At 43.4% G+C, this 20,284-nt stretch overlaps 3 protein-coding genes across 7 annotated transcripts; all 3 read left to right on the forward strand.

Moving 5' to 3' along the window:
- The first annotated feature begins 869 nt into the window (after window positions 1-869).
- Window positions 870-6,945, forward strand: gda (guanine deaminase). Of its 2 annotated transcripts, XM_061278319.1 has the most exons (14): window positions 870-1,077; window positions 1,710-1,798; window positions 1,908-2,079; window positions 2,253-2,340; window positions 3,684-3,789; window positions 3,876-3,903; window positions 4,010-4,117; window positions 4,281-4,388; window positions 4,462-4,559; window positions 4,639-4,706; window positions 4,832-4,978; window positions 5,066-5,184; window positions 5,272-5,299; window positions 5,390-6,945. In XM_061278319.1, exons 1-14 carry the CDS (start codon window positions 952-954, stop codon window positions 5,464-5,466), a joined length of 1,362 nt encoding a protein of 453 aa, XP_061134303.1. In that variant the 5' UTR covers window positions 870-951; the 3' UTR covers window positions 5,467-6,945. The 2 variants fall into 2 exon arrangements, with proteins under 2 accessions (XP_061134303.1, XP_061134304.1); XM_061278320.1 differs by lacking the exon at window positions 1,710-1,798 and having other exon boundaries at window positions 897-1,077; window positions 5,390-6,420.
- On the forward strand, window positions 6,452-13,160 carry entpd4 (ectonucleoside triphosphate diphosphohydrolase 4). Of its 4 annotated transcripts, none has more exons than XM_061278313.1 (14): window positions 6,452-6,593; window positions 7,640-7,839; window positions 8,095-8,224; window positions 8,648-8,845; window positions 8,961-9,166; window positions 9,245-9,395; window positions 9,616-9,719; window positions 9,967-10,026; window positions 10,115-10,269; window positions 10,850-11,016; window positions 11,088-11,412; window positions 11,643-11,728; window positions 12,044-12,205; window positions 12,300-13,160. In XM_061278313.1, exons 3-14 carry the CDS (start codon window positions 8,217-8,219, stop codon window positions 12,532-12,534), a joined length of 1,857 nt encoding a protein of 618 aa, XP_061134297.1. In that variant the 5' UTR covers window positions 6,452-6,593; window positions 7,640-7,839; window positions 8,095-8,216; the 3' UTR covers window positions 12,535-13,160. The 4 variants fall into 4 exon arrangements, 3 of the variants coding, with proteins under 3 accessions (XP_061134297.1, XP_061134299.1, XP_061134298.1); XM_061278315.1 differs by having other exon boundaries at window positions 10,115-10,245; XR_009714416.1 differs by lacking the exon at window positions 12,300-13,160 and having other exon boundaries at window positions 11,088-11,508; window positions 12,044-12,099.
- A 677-nt stretch (window positions 13,161-13,837) lies between these two features.
- Window positions 13,838-18,614, forward strand: slc25a37 (solute carrier family 25 member 37). The gene is made up of 4 exons (XM_061278321.1): window positions 13,838-14,108; window positions 15,402-15,630; window positions 15,729-15,785; window positions 16,410-18,614. The coding sequence occupies exons 1-4, from the start codon at window positions 13,914-13,916 to the stop codon at window positions 16,934-16,936; spliced, it is 1,008 nt and encodes a 335-aa protein (XP_061134305.1). The 5' UTR covers window positions 13,838-13,913; the 3' UTR covers window positions 16,937-18,614.
- Window positions 18,615-20,284: the final 1,670 nt, after the last annotated feature.

Below are 20,284 nucleotides of genomic sequence, written 5' to 3' on the forward strand. Positions count from 1 at the left end.
TTTTTAATAATCGTGATGTGTTTTTCTTTTCAGTGAGACCCCATTATTACTCAACTTTATTCATATCCTCCTTGTATAGGAAAGTTGGTACGTCATTTCATATACTTCAGAGTGGTAGCTGTGAGAAGTAACTCAAATCAACTTGAAAATTGAGGAAATTATAGTTTAGTGGCACCGGACCAATGAGGAAGCAGTGATAGCCTGAGGTAAACTCTTCACCCAAGTGAGATCATTTTATTCCATTTTTGCCAGTTAGGCAACTATGGCTATATCATGACCCATACAGCCAGAACACGAGCGCGATCACATCCCGATCCAACTTTTCTCACGACAACCTTTATGTAATGTGGCTCTGTAGTCTTCATGTGCATTGCCACTCCGCATATAGCGAGTTGTGCTAACAAATGTCATCATTGTATTGCCTAACCTTATAATAAAGGGTTAAAACAGTTAGCCAGTAGACACTATCGTGACATTATGAAGATAACCACACACCAAACATTATTTTACACTAAGACATTCAACTCGGTGGGAAACTCATGCAAAAATAGTTTTTTTTACAAATTAACAATCCAGTGAGGGTGAACGTTTTGGAGAATGGACATTTGAGTCATTCTTTTGAAGGCAGTCTGAGGTTGCTACCTTATGCAAAATATCATTTTTTGGTCATTTCCAGTTTTAAAACCCGACGTAAGCTTTGGAATAGCGACATCATAATAGTGAACGTCGCGCCTTATCTTGTGCGCGTTGAATTGGACGCACCCCAGATACTCCTCGCCTTCCGATTGGCTGAGCATTCAGGTGCGCCCCTGCCCCGCCCCCCTCCTCGCTCTCCTCCCCTCCCCTCCCCTCCCCAGCAGAGCGACCGTCTCAAGTTTCGCCGCACGACGGACTCAAAGGCGCAGTACGCTGCAAGTGTGCGCGAATTCGTATCACTGCTCTAAAATTGTGATGGCGAACGCGAACGGAGCTTCTGCGCGGATGCTCGTCTTCAGGGGCACTTTGATCCATGCAACCCCGGAGGAAGCGGTGAAGATTCTGGAAGATGCACTACTTGGAGTTCAAGCTGATGGAAAGGTGTATTATTATTATTGTTTCAATTTGACCAACTTGTGGGTATTATTAATTTATATTTTATATTCGTATATTAAAATTATGTTAATTATATTATTATTATTGTTGTTTCAATTTGACCAATTTGTGGGTTATTACTCATTTATATATATATATTTTATATATATTATAATCATGTTAATTATATTGTTATTTTATGGTGTTATATTGGTATTCTTAATATTACTTTGAATATTTCTATCGATTGTTGTTATTATTACGGAATCACTATTATATTCGTACTAGTAGTGGTATAAAAACGATAATGGGTGAGCAATGTCTAACATTCACCATCATCATCGGTTTAAAGTCCGCTTTCCAGGCGCCGCTGGGTTGGACTAGATTCTCGATGTGGCTTTCTTCCACCGGGGACGGTCCATGGGCATCTCGTAGTTGAGAGTGCCTATACTGAGAACATTTTTGGAGCAAAACCTTTTACAGTCGGATGCCCTTCCTGACACCAACCCAAGGGGAAATGTCTAACATTCACCGAACTGTGTTTATCGTTACATGATAACAATTCTTTATTCACGCACCCGTGCAAGCTGTTCCGTTTCAATCATTTGCCAATGACTTCAGGTCCATTTTATCACCAGATCGCCTTTATCGGAGATGGCAAGGAGCTGCATCGACTCTCCAAAGAATTTGCATTTAGTCCATCGTCGGTAACTCACCTGGAAAAACAGTAAGCGTACAAAATGTATATTGCTACGCGTACATATGGCTCTGTAGACAGCGTAATGCATCTAAAACAACTGCATACAGCTCATATGCGATGCCCTCTTGTTTTGTAGTGAATTCTTCATGCCCGGAATGGTGGACACCCACATCCACGCCCCTCAATACAGCTATGCTGGCACGGCCCTGGACATGCCCTTGCTTGACTGGCTCAACAAGTATACCTTTCCCGTGGAATCACGCTTTAAAGATAAGAGTTTTGCACGGGAGGTCTACACTCAAGTCGTGGTGAGCTCCTCTAAATGTGTCGGTGTGTTATGACAAGCTGGTTTCCGTAGAAACGGTATCACATCCTGTTGTTACATAATCTAGGAGTTTCAAGATGTGTGTACTTCCACTTAGGAACTCGACCAAAAAAAAACAACCTCTTAATCCCGTGATTGGTTTCGTGTCATTCTCAGAAAAGAACCCTGAAAAACGGAACAACCACCGCTTGTTACTTTGCAACCATACATACCGACTCATCTCTTTTGTTGGGTCACATTGCAGGTATGAGCACCTTGGCACATACCGTCATTTTCGGACTATAAGTCGCGTTTTTTAGTTTGGGTGGGGGGGCGACTTATACTCAGGAGCGACTTATATATACATATATATGTTTTTTTTTTCTACTTTTTTGGGCATTTTATGGCTGGTGCGACTGATACTCCGGTGCGACTTATAGTCCGAAAATTACGGTAGATTTTTTCACACGCATATTTGCTTTCACGTACAAATTCTTGACTTGGGCATAATATTTAATAAGTGTGTAAAGTATTTTTGTATTAAGAAAAACCTGACTTGATTAAACATGCATGAGTTGTTGGGTTGGAATCAAAATATGCATTCTTGCTATGTTTACTTCTGAGGTGGTTCTTGGAACAATGTCCCTCCCGTAAGGCACGCGTGAGAGGAAAAGATCACACCTCCTCTAAAAGAAGAATACAGTAGAGGCATTTAGTGGTTGTCACGACATCACGACGCGTGGCGCCGGGTGACATATGAACTATCGTCTGCCATCTCAGCTTTTTTTCTCTTTCTATCTCGGCTGTTGACCTCTCACCTAATGTCTGATTTTCTTTCTCTTTCTATTTCAGCTGTTGACCTCTCATCTGCTGTCTGATTTTCTTTCGCTTTCACTTCCTAATCATGCTCATGAACCTTTCTACCTTGTCCTTATCACACAGCCACGGCGAGTACAAGCCGCCCGGGTTATTGGCAGTTTTACGGTCATTCACCCCACGCCAGTTCGCTGAAGCCCCTGACCTTTGTTTCTTGCGTGGGCTGCTAAAAACGGTGGATCCTTTTGAAATGTTTTTGTTTTATTGCAATCTTTGCTTAGCTCCCAACTTTATCCGTCATGTTGTTCATAGTCCAAACCTCCCCGTGCGGTTTATGGCGAGCAATTAAACGTGTTAGGCAAAGTACAAATCACGCTAACTCGCCTTGATGAGTGGAAGCAGGTGCCTGGACAGACGCTTGGGGCTTGTGTTATGTCATCTGCTGCAGACGTGTGAAAAGAACACCCCCCCCCCCCGAAAAGTTCCTAGAAGAAAATACTAAGCAGTTTTTCATGTAACCTTATTACATAAACAATGTATATTTGCCTTTTTGATTGACTGATTTTACTGTGTTTAACAAAATCAAAGTAGCCCTTCAATTTTCTTTTTTTTTTTTTTTTTGAGAAAGTCTGCACACCCCTGAGATAAGGTTTTAAATCACAGGTGTTAAAACTCTGGTCCTCGAAGGCCGCTTTTCTGCGGGTGCGTTTTAAATGAAGGCTTTGTATTGTCAAGCAACAAAAGTTAGAAAGCATGCAACGATGGCAAATTGATTTATTTTATTTTTTTTAGATGACTTGGGACAGCGAGCTTTGGTGGGCAAGGTGTGCATGGACAGGAATAATTCCGTGAAACATTACAAAGAGACGTGTCAAGAGTCTCTGGAGGAAACCCGTCGGTGGGTAGGAAAAAAATTCATTCGTACATCAATGTGGAGTAAGATGTGAGGGTTCACATGCAAATGATTTGTGTTTCATCCTTAAGCTTCATCGCTGAGCTCTTGGGGAAGAAGGTGAGTAGAATTTTTGGGAGAAATGCAATGTCAAAGAGCTTTGTTGTCAAGGTCAATCTCACGCCATTTTTGACTAAGTGGTGGTCTCTTGTCGCTCTTTTGTCAGTACGCTCTGGTGAAGCCCGTGGTAACACCTCGCTTTGTCCTGTCGTGCTCCGGAACCTTGCTGGGACAACTGGGACAGTTGGCTAAGAATAACAACCTGCATATTCAGGTGAGGTCACCATGCCAACCAAAGCTAGTTAGCTCCCCTTGGGAACAGTTGCCAGAGAGATTCAAACCAAAGGGTTCCAAAAATGAACATGCAAAAATATACACACCCTGACTTAAAGCGATAAAAGTAACTGCCAATGTCATATTTTTTCACGAATAACCAGAGTCATATTAGTGAAAATATTGAGGAGGTGAAGATCGTGAAGGAGCTGTTTCCCGATTCTGCCTCCTACACAGACGTCTACCACAAACACAACCTTCTTACCGACAAGGTGAGAACAATCGCCGGTTTGCTTTCAAAACATTTTGGGTCGCCTCTTGGTTTAATTTGTTGCCTCTTGGCAGACGGTGATGGCGCACGGTTGCTACCTGAGCGATGAAGAGTTGGATTTGTTTCGAGAGACAGGAGCTTCTTTGTCTCACTGTCCGAACTCCAACATCTCGTAAGCGCGATTGATTTAGCGCTCAAACTACAATAGGCAAAATGCTGTTCTAATGGTTTGCGACGATTCATCCTCTCAGGTTGTGTAGTGGATTCCTCAATGTCCGGAACGTCCTGAATCATAAAGTCAAGCTTGGCCTCGGAACAGGTGGGAAGGATGAATATTTGGGACCTCCTTTGAACCTTCTTAAAAAGACACTAGCGAAATGAAACAATCCCATGACGGTACGAAAAGGTTTTTCTCTGGGCCTACTCATGTGATCCCTCCATCAGACGTGGCAGGAGGCTACTCAGCCTCCATGCTGGACGCCGTGAGGAGAACCTTGGACACGTCCAAAATTCTGAGCCTACAGGACCCGGAACTTAAGACGCTCACCTTTGAGGAGGTGTTCAGGTTGGCGACACTCGGTGGCAGCCAAGGTACAAAACAACGTTCTCGGTTAGTCATCTTGATATTGAAAAGGCTAGCGCTGTTTTTGTTTTGATGAATATGTGGTATGTCTCTAGCTTTGTCCCTCGATGACCAAATTGGAAACTTTCAAGTGGGGAAAGACTTTGATGCATTGAGAGTGAACGTAGCGGTTCCGGATGGGCCCATTGACTTGATCCAGCTCGAGGAACCAAAGGTGAGTTAAACTGACACTCGGCTCACACTTGTCCAGTTTGGTTCTCTTATCCGGTAGATCTAATTGATTGATCAATTTTCCTTTCAGATTATGCTGGAAAAGTTTTTGAATTTGGGTGAGTGACCGGTTACGATTGCTTTACGAGTTATTCCCTTGTGCTTGACGTAACATCCTCCACACGATGCCTTTTGTTCTTGTCGTGCAGGTGACGATAGAAACATCGTGGAGGTTTATGTGGCCGGAAGGAAAGTGGTACCATATCCCAAGAAGCCCCTCTGCTAGATTTAGCATCACTTTGATTGGATGACTCGCAATGTTGCCTATTCTTTCATGATTGATTTTAGAAATGAGTCACATTCAGGCTGTCATTTGATTATTTGTAGCGGGCAAGCTTTGGAATTTATTTGCAGGAGTAATATGTAGAAGTGCACTGAGCAGTATTTTGCAATTTATCAGCAACTTAATATTTAGCAATTTACTGTAAGCAACCTTAACTCATCTTGACTGCCCAGCGGGTTTTTTTGTATCGTATTTTCCGGACTATAAGGCGCACCGGACTATAAGGCGCACCATTCATGCATCATGTCAGATTTTTTATCCAAATCAAATCATTCTCCATTTTATCTTTTTTTTCAACTTCAGATGCAACAAATGACTTTATAATGACAAAATAATGATCCATAGTCTTTTTGATTCATGATTCATAGTCTTCAGCAGACCACTTAAGCTTGATTTTATGACACAATGCTTCGAGCCAGTTTGAATTTAGGAATTTAGCCCATATATAAGGCGCACTGGACTATAAGGCGCACTGTCGGCTTTTGAGAAGATTTTAGGTTTTTAGGTGCGCCTTATAGTCCGGAAAATACGGTACTAGATATAATTTTCTGTTGTTGTTGCTGTAAATAAGATCCAAAGTGTGGCTCTCGAGAAATTGAAATGCGCAAATGGTTGTGATGATTTAAAACAAAAGAAGCAAAGCGCTTGCGGTGTTGGCAGAGCCACTAGCACGAAGGCGGCTTGACAAAAACAACAAGGCACTTCAGGCTTGATCGTACTTGACGAAAACCACTTACGTTTTTTCACATGCTCTTTTTGATTTGGATAGCAAAATTGCACGGTCTGAAATAATGCATAAAACACAATTTTAGGATTTTACTGTCATTTTTTTTATCTGTGGTTTGAAATTTTTAAAAGTACATGATTTGTTTTGTGTATAAAATATTTGGAATATTCCTTTGTTGCAGTAAAAATTATGTTGCGTTACTATCAGAGTTTCGGGAAATTTGGATTCAAAAGAAATTGCTAGATTCTAGTTACAGAGTCGCCGCACCCAAAAATTCTCAAAGACAAATCAAGTCTCAAGATGCAGTGATGCCTGTTGAGAAGTGGACACGTTTGATTATGAGGTGAGGCCGTTCCTCAGCGTGATGTTTTGCTTGCGGAGTGTCAATCATTTGTTTGTGATTGAGTAACCCTTCTTGGAATTAACAATGCATTATGGAACAAGCAGAGACAGAAGCTCTGTTCAGGTTCAGACAACTTTTAGATTGCAGACTGACATTCTCTTATATTGCCAGCAAAAGCATTTTTGTAGTAATTCTCTGATAGATGTAATCAGACTATCTTTTGTGTTTAATCCAAATAAGACATTTGCAAACATCTCAATGAACAACAATCATTGCTGTCTGATGTTACAACTGTTGTTTAATTGTTTTATAATAACTAAATCATATCAAATAAACAAAAAATATTATTTGACCAGGAGCCACCAAGATTCTTTTCCAATATAAACTAAACTGTATCCGATCATTTAAATAATCAGTAGAATATTCTAAAAGTATTCGATAGTGACTCCAGCCCTACTTGCAAGTAGTTCTTTGCGAGATTTGCACTTGGTTCAAAACCAGTCCAAATCTACTCATATTCAGACTGGCGTTCCTAAGGGCTCTGGAAATGACTTCACTTCCTTATCATAGTTGTTTCTTTAGTTAATGTTCAAACCGATTAGAGTGACGACCAACAGGTAAAATCCAAAATCCAATTGGGCGGTTCCGAGTTCATCATTGACTCTGCAAGCCTGTTTGAATCAATTGGTCAGCTTTCGTACTGTATCTTCCGTAGGTTTCGAGTACTCGCAATTTAAAAATAAAAAAAACAAATCATTACAGAAGCAGCCACGTATTCAAAAAAATAAATAAAATAAAATAAAAAGCAGTCCCAGGCCACGGATCCTATCATGAGTCCGTTTTATTGGAGGAGGGAGACATCGAAAAGTGGCTCGGGCAAATGTGCCATGCGGGGCTGTATTTTACAAAGTATTTACTCTTGTGTTCTAGGAAGTGAATTTGCCCTTACATGTTTGGAAACATTCAAAACATGTAAATGACAAAGCTCCCATGTCGGTGTCATCTTTTCTTTTCTTTTTTCTTTTCTTTTCTTTTCTTTCACACAGACTGTTGGGTGCTTTCGGAACGTTGTCCCCATTTGACCGCGTTAACATTGAATAAAATCAAACGCGCCCTCTTCATACGTCATAATCCTACCCTACGTCATTCGTAAAGGGACTTGCCACACACTTGTCAAGTTTAGCCGGCCGGCTAGCAGTTGGTGTCTCGCAAATGACGTTTGTAAAAGACTTTTGCGATGTGAATTGTAAGTATGACATATGTTCACTGTCTCGTACGTGTAGTACTCGAACGACGAATGTTAAAATATGTGTTTGGTCACGTACACTGCTAGCATTGCGGAGGAGTGACGCTAACGCTAGCAAAACAACAGCTGTTTTGTTTTTACATTGTTTGGCTTTTACCTGCTTGAAACTAATGTTGCGGATGAAGACTACAATTCGACCGAGGAGCCCAGCGAAGCTCGATTCAACCCTAAACATCCGATTTTTTCCAATGCAAGGTAACGGGGAGCCGTCATGAAACCGGAATGGAGTGTGGCCCGAATGCCGGAGATTCTTCGTCCATCCTACTGACTGGCGGCTTCACATCAATGAGACTAAAGCCCTGAGGAGAGTCTTCATCATGGGCAGGTTTGTTTCTAGACCGTGGCAAGAGGGATTCTCTGTAGTTTAGATTTGAAGTACCGTTTTTTCCATGTATAATGCGCCCCCATGTATAATACGCACCCTAAAAATGGCATGTTGATGCTGGAAAAAAGCCTGTACCCATGTATAATACGCACCCAAATTTTGACTCCTACTTAAGTCCGTGAACGTAAAATTATTTCAGAAAAAAGATCATCTTTGGGAACAACCGGATGTTATTCTGCCCGTCAGTATCACTGCGCATGCGCTAGCAACCTCAATAGCGAAGAAATGTTTCGGATTTGTGTAGGGTACATTGGAAAAAAACGGTATATCTCCTGTGACATTTGCAACAAGCCTCTTAAGAAATATACACACATGTTATCTCAGCTGATTTTATATTGCTTTTTTCCCCCTTTTGTCCTTTAGGATAAGCTTTTCCTGCCTTTTCCCAGCGTCCTGGCATTTTAGCCTGCCATCCCAGAGCCTTCCTCGTCTCTTGCTTCCTTCATCCAGGCAGCTGCTCTTCATTGGCCTGCTCCTCTTGTTCTTGGGAGTGTGTTACCTGCTTCTGGTCACTGGAAAGTTGCCCGGCAGCTGGAGCACAAATGGAAACAGCTTCCACAGGTTAACCCATTCTCATTTGAAGCAATCACGTGCAATAGTGTAAGGACCGGATGTGTCTTCTTGTGGCCTCCGAGTGTGACGGACAAGAACGAGAGCAATGTTTTACCCTCCATAGGCACCTGGCTCGGGTGTCGGACGTGGATGCGACCGACGCAAGCAACCCCGACCTGAGCTACGGCTTGGTGGTGGATTGCGGCAGCAGTGGTTCCAGGGTTTACGTGTACTGCTGGCCCAGTCACAATGGCAACCCCCATGAGCTCCTGGACATTCGGCAAATGAGGGATCAAAATGGCAAGTCGGTGGTCATGAAGATCAAACCAGGTTCGAAAAGGCATCTGAAACAGATGATGGCAATAATGACACGTGATGAACGTATATGCTTCCTCTTGTTGTGTTTAGGGATTTCCAAGATGGCTGAAACACCAGAGAAAGCCAGTGACTATATCCATCCACTGCTGAGCTTTGCAGCTGAACACATTCCCAAAAATAAGCACATTGAAACACCGCTTTACATCCTGTGCACAGCTGGAATGAGAATTCTGCCTGAGAGGTGCACTTAAATTTATTTGTGCGATATTACTTTGAGTTTTATTTATTTGTATTTTTGTGTTTAACTTCCTTTTTTTCTGTGAAACAAATTTTCCACATTGACTGAATTGAATTCCTGTTAAACCTTTCCAGCACCCCAAAACACACCAGCAAAAATTTGTTTTCAACAGAAATGTTTTTCTTATTGTGCCCCCTCTTATGTTTTTTTTTTTTTATATCAGTCAGCAGGAGGCGATTCTGGAAGATTTGCGAACAGACATCCCGGTGAACTTTGACTTCCTGTTCTCAGATTCTCATGTCGAAGTAATTTCCGGAAAACTGGAAGGTAATATAACAATACACTCTGACTGCCTGGTAGTTTTTCTTCTCAGTCATTATTTGTATGTACAGTATTCGAAAGTGCTCTTATTATAACGCAGTGTAGTTCTACACCGCTGGAAAGTACAACCACGTTAATAAAAAAATTGATATTATTTCCGAATTGAGCGTTGTTTGTCTTGGCTGGCATTTTGATGCAGCATTTGGAAAAGGATAGCATTATTAACGTGCAAAGATGTTCTCGTTGATTTCAGGAGTCTACGCGTGGATCGGGATCAATTTTGTCCTTGGAAAATTTAATCATGCTCACAGTGGTAAGGACACCGAGGGTTGCGTTGCCTTTTTGTTCATTCAGAAAATGTCTGTAGCCTTCTTACCTTTTTGTCCTGCTCTCTCGTCAAGATGACGACGCGGTTGTCGAGGTCAATATCCCGGGCAGTGATCACCAGGAGGCGCTAGTGAGAAAAAGGACTGCAGGTGTTTTGGACATGGGCGGAGTTTCCACACAGATAGCATTTGAAGTGCCCAAAAGTGTAAGCTTTGCCTCTCCACAACAGGTTATTATCCATGATCAATTCATTTTTTGTTGTTGTTGTGCTCTTTGGTTGTCACTCAGTCTTCTGCTTCCTCGTCGGCTTTGTTTGCACCATTTTTGTCCCCCTGGACCGCTCTCTGTATTTGCCGTACTTTTGCTGAAATTCAATGAACGTTGTGCTGCTCCTAGCGTGCATGCATGCATGCCCTGGCCACCTGGGGGCAGTGTAATATAGACGCATGACAGTTTCTAATGATAAACGTAATACTGGTCGGTTTTCACAGAGGATAAAGAAAATATGCCCGTGTGTAGTTGTTCTGTCCGCCTGCGTGTGCACCGTTTGTCTTTCTGTTGCCTTTTTGTGAAGTGAGGTTGCGTTGACTGCCGCCATACAGGACTCGCAAGTCAGCAAAAAAAAAAAAAAGGCCAAATTATTGCTCAAATCTCAAAGAACTCGTCAGTCATTTGGCAAGCAGCTCTTGTATCGGCGCTCAGTAGTGTACCTAATATGTCCTGTTTGAATCTCCATATTTTCATGTCGTGTGGAAAAAGAAATCAACCCACACTATGATCTAACGTCATCATTTTCATTTATTTCCTAGGAGGAGGTGGCCAAGAATTTACTGGCCGAATTTAATCTGGGATGCGACGCCCATCGCACTGATCATGTGTACCGCGTCTACGTGTCCACCTTCCTGGGTTTCGGAGGAAACGCGGCACGCCAAACCTACGAGGAGAGCCTCGTCAAAAACACAACCACTCGCAACAAGTGAGTGCCGCAGCCTAGCGACCGACGCTTGGACTCATTTTCATCATTTCGTTCGTGTCCGATTTGACCAGGCTGCTGGGTCAGCATGTCGGCGAGACGGCGGCGTCCCCCCTCCTGGACCCCTGCCTCCCCACGGACCTGCGGGACCAGATCGGCTCCCCGGAACAGAAGCTCCACGTGCTGGGCACAGGCGACTTTGACCAGTGCAGACACGCACTCCAACCCTTCCTCAACCGCACCAACGAGACTCAAACGTCTCTGAACGGCGTCTTCCAGCCGCCCATTGACTACAACAACAGCCAGTTCTTTGGTTTCTCTGAATTCTATTACTGCACAGAGGATGTGCTGCGCATGGGCGGAGACTACAACGCTTCCAAATATGCCCAAGCTGCAAAGGTGAATGGCTACAAGCCTCATTGGAGGAGAATAAGTCAACACACGTGTCGTAGGAAATGGCGTCGATACATCTTCAAGAGTTCTTTGCAATGAAACGTAAACACATGACATTTTGTTTTGACTTTGGTAGTGTGATGTAGATGAATGAAAATGAATCTCAGACTCATTATTTGAAAAAAGTCTAAGCTTCTCGTGGTGACTTGCTCAACATGTACGTTTCACATTTTCAGAGTTACTGCGCCACCCAGTGGGGGACTCTGAGGGAACGCTTTGACGCCGGCTTATTCGCTTCCCACGCCGATCTCCACAGACTGCGGTAAATGCACACACATTCTGATTTTAAAGCTATTAATGATTCTAAAATCAAGTGTGTGTGCTCTTTTTTAAAACCCATCCCTTTACTGAGACTCTTGATAATCATATACAATTCATATGCTGTCTATTAAGTTTTTCTTTTCTTAAGCAAAATGATATTTATGATTATTATTCCCAATGTTTTGTGTGATACATTCTGTTGTATTATTTCATTTGAGCACTTTGACAGAGCGAAAGCTGGCGTGAATGTGTTATATAATTCAAGATGTTTTGGATTGTGATGATGGTTGATTTTTTTATTTCTTTATTTCTGCAGGTATCAGTGTTTTAAATCGGCGTGGATGTATGAAGTATTGCACTCGGGCTTCTCCTTCCCTCCCGACTATAAAAACCTGAAAACAGCATTTCTGGTTTACGATAAGGAGGTCCAGTGGACTCTCGGAGCTATTCTCTTCCGAACACGCTTTCTACCTTTGAGGTAAGATCCTTTTGCTGAAGTTGCATTCCGTTCCTCCATTTTGTGTCACTCACGTTTGTCCTTATGGGGATTGCGGACTTTTCTTTATTTCCAGGGACATCCAGCAGGAAAGTCTAAAAGGATCACACTCCCACTTGCGCCACAGCTTCTCGTTTGTCAACAACCACTACTTATTTCTGGTTTGTTTCTTCATCGTCCTCCTGTCAATCATCTTGTACATGCTTAGACTTCGCCGAATCCACCGGCGCGCCGCGCAGCGCTGCTCGCCTTCCTCCGTGCCGTGGCTGGAGGAAGGCTTGGGATCACCAACACTCCCCATTCATTTGTAAACCCGCGTCCACGCGCTCACCGTGTTGTATTACGAGACGTCTCGGGCACGAAGATCCCGTGTGAGACTTGAGCTGAGGCCTTACTGAGCCACAAAAAGATGTCGGAGCTACTGTATTCATATCATGCTCAAAACTTGGCAAATATTTTATTTTTTTGCTGTAGACAAAATCGAAACTACTTCGAAGTTTGACTAATTTTATTTTCTGGGCATTCGCCTTGTTCTGCCTTTTTAAAGAGCTTTTTTTTTTCCCGTTTATACATTTAATAGAAACTAAATCCATCTTTTATGTGGCAGGAGCACTGGATTGCACATGAACATTCTTAAAACCGCCCCTCCCGGTACAATTGTATGTGTGCACGTAAGAATTTGATGCAATACATGTCTTGTCACTGGCAGAGCCCTTCAAATTGTTTGGTCTCATTGTTGCTGTGAAATGATGTCATCGAGGACTAGTGAGGCTATTTTGGTGGCCTTCGTTTTCAGAAGCTCTCATGAGGATTTGTAATGACCTGATCCACGCAACATGTTATTTATGCACAATGTTTGTCAGGCTGCAGTATGCTAATAAAGCTTTGTGTTTTCTGACACTTCTCTTGCCTGATGAGCAAACATCAGACTAATTGATTGGCCTCTACTTTCTTCATTTATTGAATTGCAGAGTCTTGTTGAAGTGTTTTGCCAATTATTGTAACATTCTTAAATCAGCACATCCTACCGCAAATTTAGTTGTAGGAAAGAGAACCCGCAGTCTGTTATCGGGCTGTCCTGCGATGACCAAGCCCTCTTATCTATTCCAGTAGCAGTATGTGATAAAAATGTCAAACTCATTCAAAAGTCTAAAGTGCCCCACCCACTCTCCTCTATCTTGTTTTATTTGACTTTATTTTGTATCACTGGACTGTTTGTCATCGTGAAAGACAGTTTGTTTTGATTAAAAAGGAGTATATCATTTTTGTTTAAACGTGCTTTAGGTTTGCTTTTTACGCACTACAGCAATGAATTTTTTATCCATGAATTTGTTTTTTAAAGACATTTTAAGTACAAAGTGCATGTCGCAGGTTATTTAGGTGAATGAAAATCCCATTAAAATATGTAAAAATATATATATTTCAATTTTTAAAAAGTCATGACAGATGCAATGGATGAGACTGAGCCCGTAGGGATAGGCAAATTTCAGAAAGACAACTTCTCATTGGCCACTAAAGTCCAATAGCCCGCCCTTTGGGCCACCATCGGCAATTCTATTGGTTAATTGTCGAGAAAGCCACGCCTTTTCAAGGAAACGTCACTCCGCCCCTCTCACTCCAGCGAGTGGTGACGAGCGAAAATGTTGTGGCCGTCCACGCTGCCTATAACACCCCGATAAGCGCTCCACGCATGGAGTTGAGCTCAGAGCGTGTGCTGTCACCGCTGAAGATGTCGCAGACGGCGAGTCAAGGTGGCCAGCCCGCTCCCGGCGACGGCGACTACGAGACCTTGCCCCCTCATGTCTCGGTGACGACGCACATGACAGCGGGCGCAGTGGCTGGCGTGCTGGAGCACACGGTCATGTACCCGGTGGACTCCGTCAAGGTAACGGACGCACACCTCCCTCCCTCAGCGCCGCACTCCTCATTTTTACCCGAGTCACGCCACCAACATTGACGTATAAAATCCACCACGCACGGCTTGTCGGCTGGCTACGACAGTGTGTTGCTAACAAGCATTAGCTTTAAACTATGCAACCTGCTTGACCACAGTTAGCTTGTTTGCTCACTTCAGGAAGCCAGTTTAGAAATAACATTTTTGTTGCGGATAAGCGTTAAAAACATTCGTATACTTTTTTTTGTTTAACACAAGCTATTAACTTATGTCTCTCTGTGACTAGAAAGTTTGACACGTCTCCATTGACGCCCAGGTACAGACTTGAGTTAATTAATAATGCACTAGTTTTCCATTTTAGAACTTAACGCTACCGAGTACAGCCTTGACTTGCGAGTGTGATGGTTACCAACTAAAATCACTCGCAAATGAAATCAACTTTCTCCATTGATAAGTGTGGCAATTTCACAAATCCGTTCCTTATCCTCTTTTACCATCTTGCCAAACTGCCCTGTGTTACTCAAACTCCTTTGGTCATTTCCTCTTAAGCTCTTCTGGATGTTTTCTTCCAGACGTCATAACCTCTGCAGTCATAGTTTTTGTGTGTGTCCTGCCAATAAATGCTAGGTGTGTATTTGAAGTTCAGCGGACCTGCCGACTAATCACTTGACCACCCAAGATATCAATTGAGACACACCTAGTGCCAATCTTGTGAAGGGTGTGTGTAGGGGCGGCCTTATCGGTGTGACACACTCTTGAAATCAACCTCACACAGTCGAGGGCGTGTTTATGTCCTCGTCCTTGTGTGGTATTGATTATAACGGCCCGGGTTGAGGTACTACGACAACGTTTATAAGATTTTACAACAATTGTGGTAGACTGAGGCCAGAACGGTATGTCACAAAAACAGTCCCCAACGTGAAAAATCTGTAGACAAGAAGTAACATTTTGTAGAGAAGCAAAACTTCTCAGCCAAGATTTGAGTGTCCCCAAATCCCCACATCTGTATTAAGCGGAAATGAAATTGTAGTTTATTGTGAGCGCAAAAAGGAAGGAAACAAGGAAGATGGACGGGGCCTATCTTACCTCTCCAGCGCCGGCTCCATCTCCCCGCAAATAAAAACAGGCTTTGTGCTGTGCAGATAACTTGGCACGCTGGACTCAAACAAAGTGCTGACTGCCTTGCTCGTACACGCCAGACCGTGTGTTTTTCCCCTCCTCGCATTTGTAAAAAGCCAGCTGTCATCATAATAATAACCAATGAATGTCTTCTTCTGTCTTCAGACAAGGATGCAGAGCCTGCAGCCCGACCCCAAGGCCCAGTACAGAGGCGTCTACGAAGCCCTGAGAAGGATCATCCGCACAGAGGGCTTCCTCCGACCACTAAGGGGCCTCAACATCACCATGATGGGCGCCGGCCCTGCCCACGCGCTCTACTTCGCCTGCTACGAACGCCTCAAGCACTCCCTCAGCGACGTCATCAAAAGTGGAGGCAACAGCCACCTGGCCAACGGTACAAAGTCTCCCACCCCAAAAATAATAATCATTTATATCAAGTCCATTTAAATGGCAATTTTGGGGAATATTAAACCCGAAATATTGTCTGCACAGGTGTTGCAGGCAGCGTGGCCACCGTCCTCCACGATGCCGTTATGAACCCTGCTGAAGGTAAGCGCAATAAAATCCAAATACAAACTGTTTGACAAAGATAAATGTTATTCATGCCGCAACTGGAAAAATAGCCTTATCCAAAATGGATTGTTTTTTGATTGTTTCATTCATAATAACACGGATAATATCATAATTCTGAGTTTTGACCCGACAGCAACGACGTGTGCGGTACTGTGTAGATGTGCGATCTGATATTTTGAAGATGTCTCTGTAAAACGCAGCGTGCACCACTTGACACAAAACTCACTTTGAAATGAAAACCGAATTTAGAACGAGATGAATTACGCTTGCCGATTTTGCACCTTTTAACGTCATGTCCGAAAGACGGGTGCAAACCAAACCAAAACAAAATGTCAAGTAAAAGGTGATTTGGGGAAATGAATCTTTTTCTCCTTCCTCAAACATTTTTGAAGCAGCAGAAAAATTTTGCCATTTTCAGCAAGACCATTTTGCAACTTTTTCGTTTTGTTGGTCCGCTAACGCTTTCAAGTCGCTCACTTCCAACTTTGCGCTTGTGGTGCCCTTCCAAATATTCCATGGTCCAAAAAATCCATCAAGCAAAACTGAAAAAAAAAAAAAAATCACCTTTCCATTGAATGTCTTTGTGTTATCATGGCTCAGTGGTGAAGCAGAGGATGCAAATGTACAAGTCGCCCTATCGTGGACTTTGGGACTGCGTTCGCACGATGACCCGCGTGGAGGGCGCCGGCGCCTTCTACCGCAGCTACAGCACGCAGCTGACCATGAACATCCCCTTCCAGGCCGTTCACTTCATCACTTATGAGACCATGCAGGAATGGCTCAATCCCCAGAGACACTACCACCCCGGCACGCACGTGGTGTCCGGGGCGGCGGCCGGCGCCATCTCGGCCGCCGTCACCACGCCGCTGGACGTGTGCAAGACGCTGCTCAACACGCAGGAGAACGTGGCGCTCACTTCTGTCAACGTCAACGGACACTTGTCAGGAATGGCCAACGCCTTCAGGACCGTGTACCAGCTCGGCGGCGTGCCGGCCTTTTTTAAAGGCGTGCGGGCCCGGGTCATCTACCAGATGCCGTCCACGGCCATCGCCTGGTCCGTCTACGAGTTCTTCAAGTACTTCCTGACCAAGCAGGAGGCGAGACCCGCCGGCAGGAACGCAAAGTGAACGCGTTTGAGGAAGTCGGCCAGTTGTGACACGCCTCCTTGTTTTTCACTCAAAGGCAGAAGAATCACGGACAAATTCACACAGTCATCGTTGGACATTCTTTCCAGCGCACACAGCAGTGCGTGGAGCGAAGGAAGTCTTCAATGATGTTTACAGTAGATAGAGCTCATAGTATTTATTTATTTGCCTAGCTTGTGATTTTAATGGCTGCAGAAGGAAGCAGCGCAACGCAACGCGGCTTTATTTGCTTTCCTTCTCTGTTTATTTATTAGGAATCAGTCGACACGGAAAAATGAATCCTCACTCCAATTTCCAAGTGCCTCTTTTAGTCTTTTATTGAGACAGTCTGTTTCCATCATTTTAGCTCCCCCCCCCCCCACAAAAAAATTGATTTTTTTTTGCTTTCTTATCTATTCGGACCCTTTTACCGTTTACTACGTTTGGTTGATCCGGTAGGAGTAAAGTTCATCTCCAAGCACGAAAGCAATTTTCAAAAGAACTTCCGCTTCCATGCCAGCGCCATATCGAGCGGGAACTCCACGTCAGGAATGTTGCTCAACTTTCCAGAGATGACGTCATGCTGGACTTTTTTTCAAACGCAAACTTGTCTCACAAGTCTTACGAAATCGAGAGCGCTTCAGCTGGTTGCAGCAGAGTACGATGCTTTATATATATATATATATATATATATATTTTTTTTTTTAAATCAGAGGGTCTAGCGGTTCACACGTCCACCTCCATGAAGTTGCACTGGAAGATCAATGAATTGATTTGCCATAGCGATTAGTTCTTCAAGCGTCTGTTGGCATATCGGTTCGCCGAGTGAGCCCAATGAGCGCCCGCCTGCCCGCCTGCCCGCCGCTGAATCACGCACACACACACTATGCCCTCCCATTTAAATCGAAGGGACACAGGGCAGCTATTGGAGGGCTCAACACTGACCTGACTTGTACATAAACGTTGTTGCAGATTGTATCATCACATATTTTTTTTAATTCACCTTTCCACTCCCTTTGTATTTTTGAAGATATTCACCAATCCGAAGAAGAACAAAACATTTATTTTTATTTTTTGGGGTCGATGTGTACTTGCCACAAACGACATTGGATTGTAAGAAACGATATTTTTCTATGCACCTGCTTTTTCCACTGTGCACACTCCATTTGTTCATTTTTGCTCATATTGCGGTGACCACTGTGTGACATTGTTTCAAATATGCAAGATGGCCATTTTTTGTTTTTCGTGTGCGGCAATTGAAGAGGACCTTTTTGTCATTGTAGTTTTCCCCACTGTTTGGGTGTGTTTAATGATGGCTTTGTTTTTTTTAATCATTCAGTACACTTTATATAAGCCATAGTTGCCCTCGCAACATTTTCCCAGGAGCAATTGTTTTGACGAGCTTTTAGTATATGCATTTGCGTCATCTGCGTTCCGTGAGGTAATTGTCTTTAATCCAAGTGAAGAAACCTGCCCGCCATGTCTTTGTAGGTCACTCTACTTTTAAGACGCATCCCACAGTGCGGGATAGTGGGGGTGTGCTTGTGTGACTATTTTGTACTTGTAAACTGGTTACACTTTTTACGCACTAATAAGGCCAATAGAATGTCAGATGACATCATTGTAACAATGCTGCTGCAGCATGCAACACTGGAGCTGAAATAAATGAAATAGGATGAAATTGGTGTCGATCGCTATTTGCAAGCTTTTTTACATTCCTGTCTTTCCCCCCAAGGCCACGGCAGTCCAATTTGTGTCATTCCGTTGTGGTGCCAGCAGAGGGCGCTATTACACAGCAGTTTATGCTAAAGGTGAAATGTAAAAGTCACATGACTTCTCACTTGATCTAAACCACACCTACCATTCTACTTGGACCGCACAAAGCCGACAATCTTTTGACCAGGACCACTTGGAATGCATCCGTTGGGCCACATAACTGAGGATTCTTGAGACTAGACCGAAGACCAGTTTTAGATCTGGCCTGATCTGATCCTGGTTACCAATGGCTAGCATAAGACCCCAAATCACATGACCTTAGACATTAGCATAAGTGAAATTCTACCCTTCCAGGACTGCCTTTAAACCTGAAGGACATAACCTCGACAACCTTGCCCTTGAGCTAGCGTTAAAATCGATCCACGTGACCTGGGTCTTGTTTGAGGTCTGGACCAGACTACTACCGTTATACAAGGACTCACTAGTATGAGTATTTACTCCGACCTTTCTCTCAAGACTTTGAATCAGCCTAAAACTGGTTGGACTTGCTTGAGACATGGCTCGCATGATCTGGAACAAGCATGAAAATGAGGTCACATGATCTGATTGCAAACCCAAAATGACCTCGGACTCCTTGTCAGATTGCATAACCTGGATCTAGTTCAAGACATGGACTAAAGATCTTAACACCTGGACCACACAACCAGAGACACGTGAGACTTTCCACGTAACTGAGGTCTAGCTCCAGACTTGGACCACATATGTCCTTTAAATGACCCCGCCGTGCTCACAATAATTCTGCTCGTGGTTCTTCTTGTGCTGCCTGTCATTTATTGGACTGTTTACATGAAGGCAGATACTTACCGATACGCTCGGATGGAAGGAAAACAAGAGCGTTCTTATCGGGCTGCAGACAGTGGCGAGCTTTATTCCGAGCCGGCATGTCCCAGCACACGTACACAGGTGGTGTCCGTGATCACGTTGTTTATCCCGAGCCTACAATGGATGCCACGTCTTCCGTCCTTGTCGGTTTCATCTGCAGTCCATTTGCTTGACTACTTTACATCTTTATATCGAAGATAAGAGCTGGAAAATGACAACAGCCTCTTTCCTCAATACATGCTGGTCTTAACACACAAACATCCATCCTGGATGCGCCGGATTCAAAAGTACGCCCGTTGCCTCTTTGGCCTAGTAACATGGGGGATCCAGAGCTGCTTCGAAACGGCTTATCAGACCCAACAAATTTGTCAGACAGTCACGGCGCATTGCAGCGCCGACAAAGACTTCCTTTGTGGTCAGCTTTGGTTTGCTTCTCATCCTTTGATGAAGATCTGCTGGTCCTTTTGAAGACACATTTAACCCATTATGGGGCACATGGAAAGGGAAAACTGAAGTCAGTCATCATTAAATTAAATTAAATTAAATTAGATTAAATCAAATTAAAATAAATTAAAGTAAATTAAAATAAATTAAAATAAATTAAAATAAATTAAAATAAATAAATTAAATTAAATTAAAATAAAGTATTTGCTGGTGACAAATTAGATGCCCCTGTTGTGTCATCATGAGAGGTACACGGTTTCCTTACCTGATAAAGAGTCCCTAGTACCATTAACCACACTTTTAAGCCTA

This window comes from Syngnathus typhle, linkage group LG5, assembly GCF_033458585.1.
Source record: "Syngnathus typhle isolate RoL2023-S1 ecotype Sweden linkage group LG5, RoL_Styp_1.0, whole genome shotgun sequence".
NCBI lineage: Eukaryota > Metazoa > Chordata > Actinopteri > Syngnathiformes > Syngnathidae > Syngnathus > Syngnathus typhle.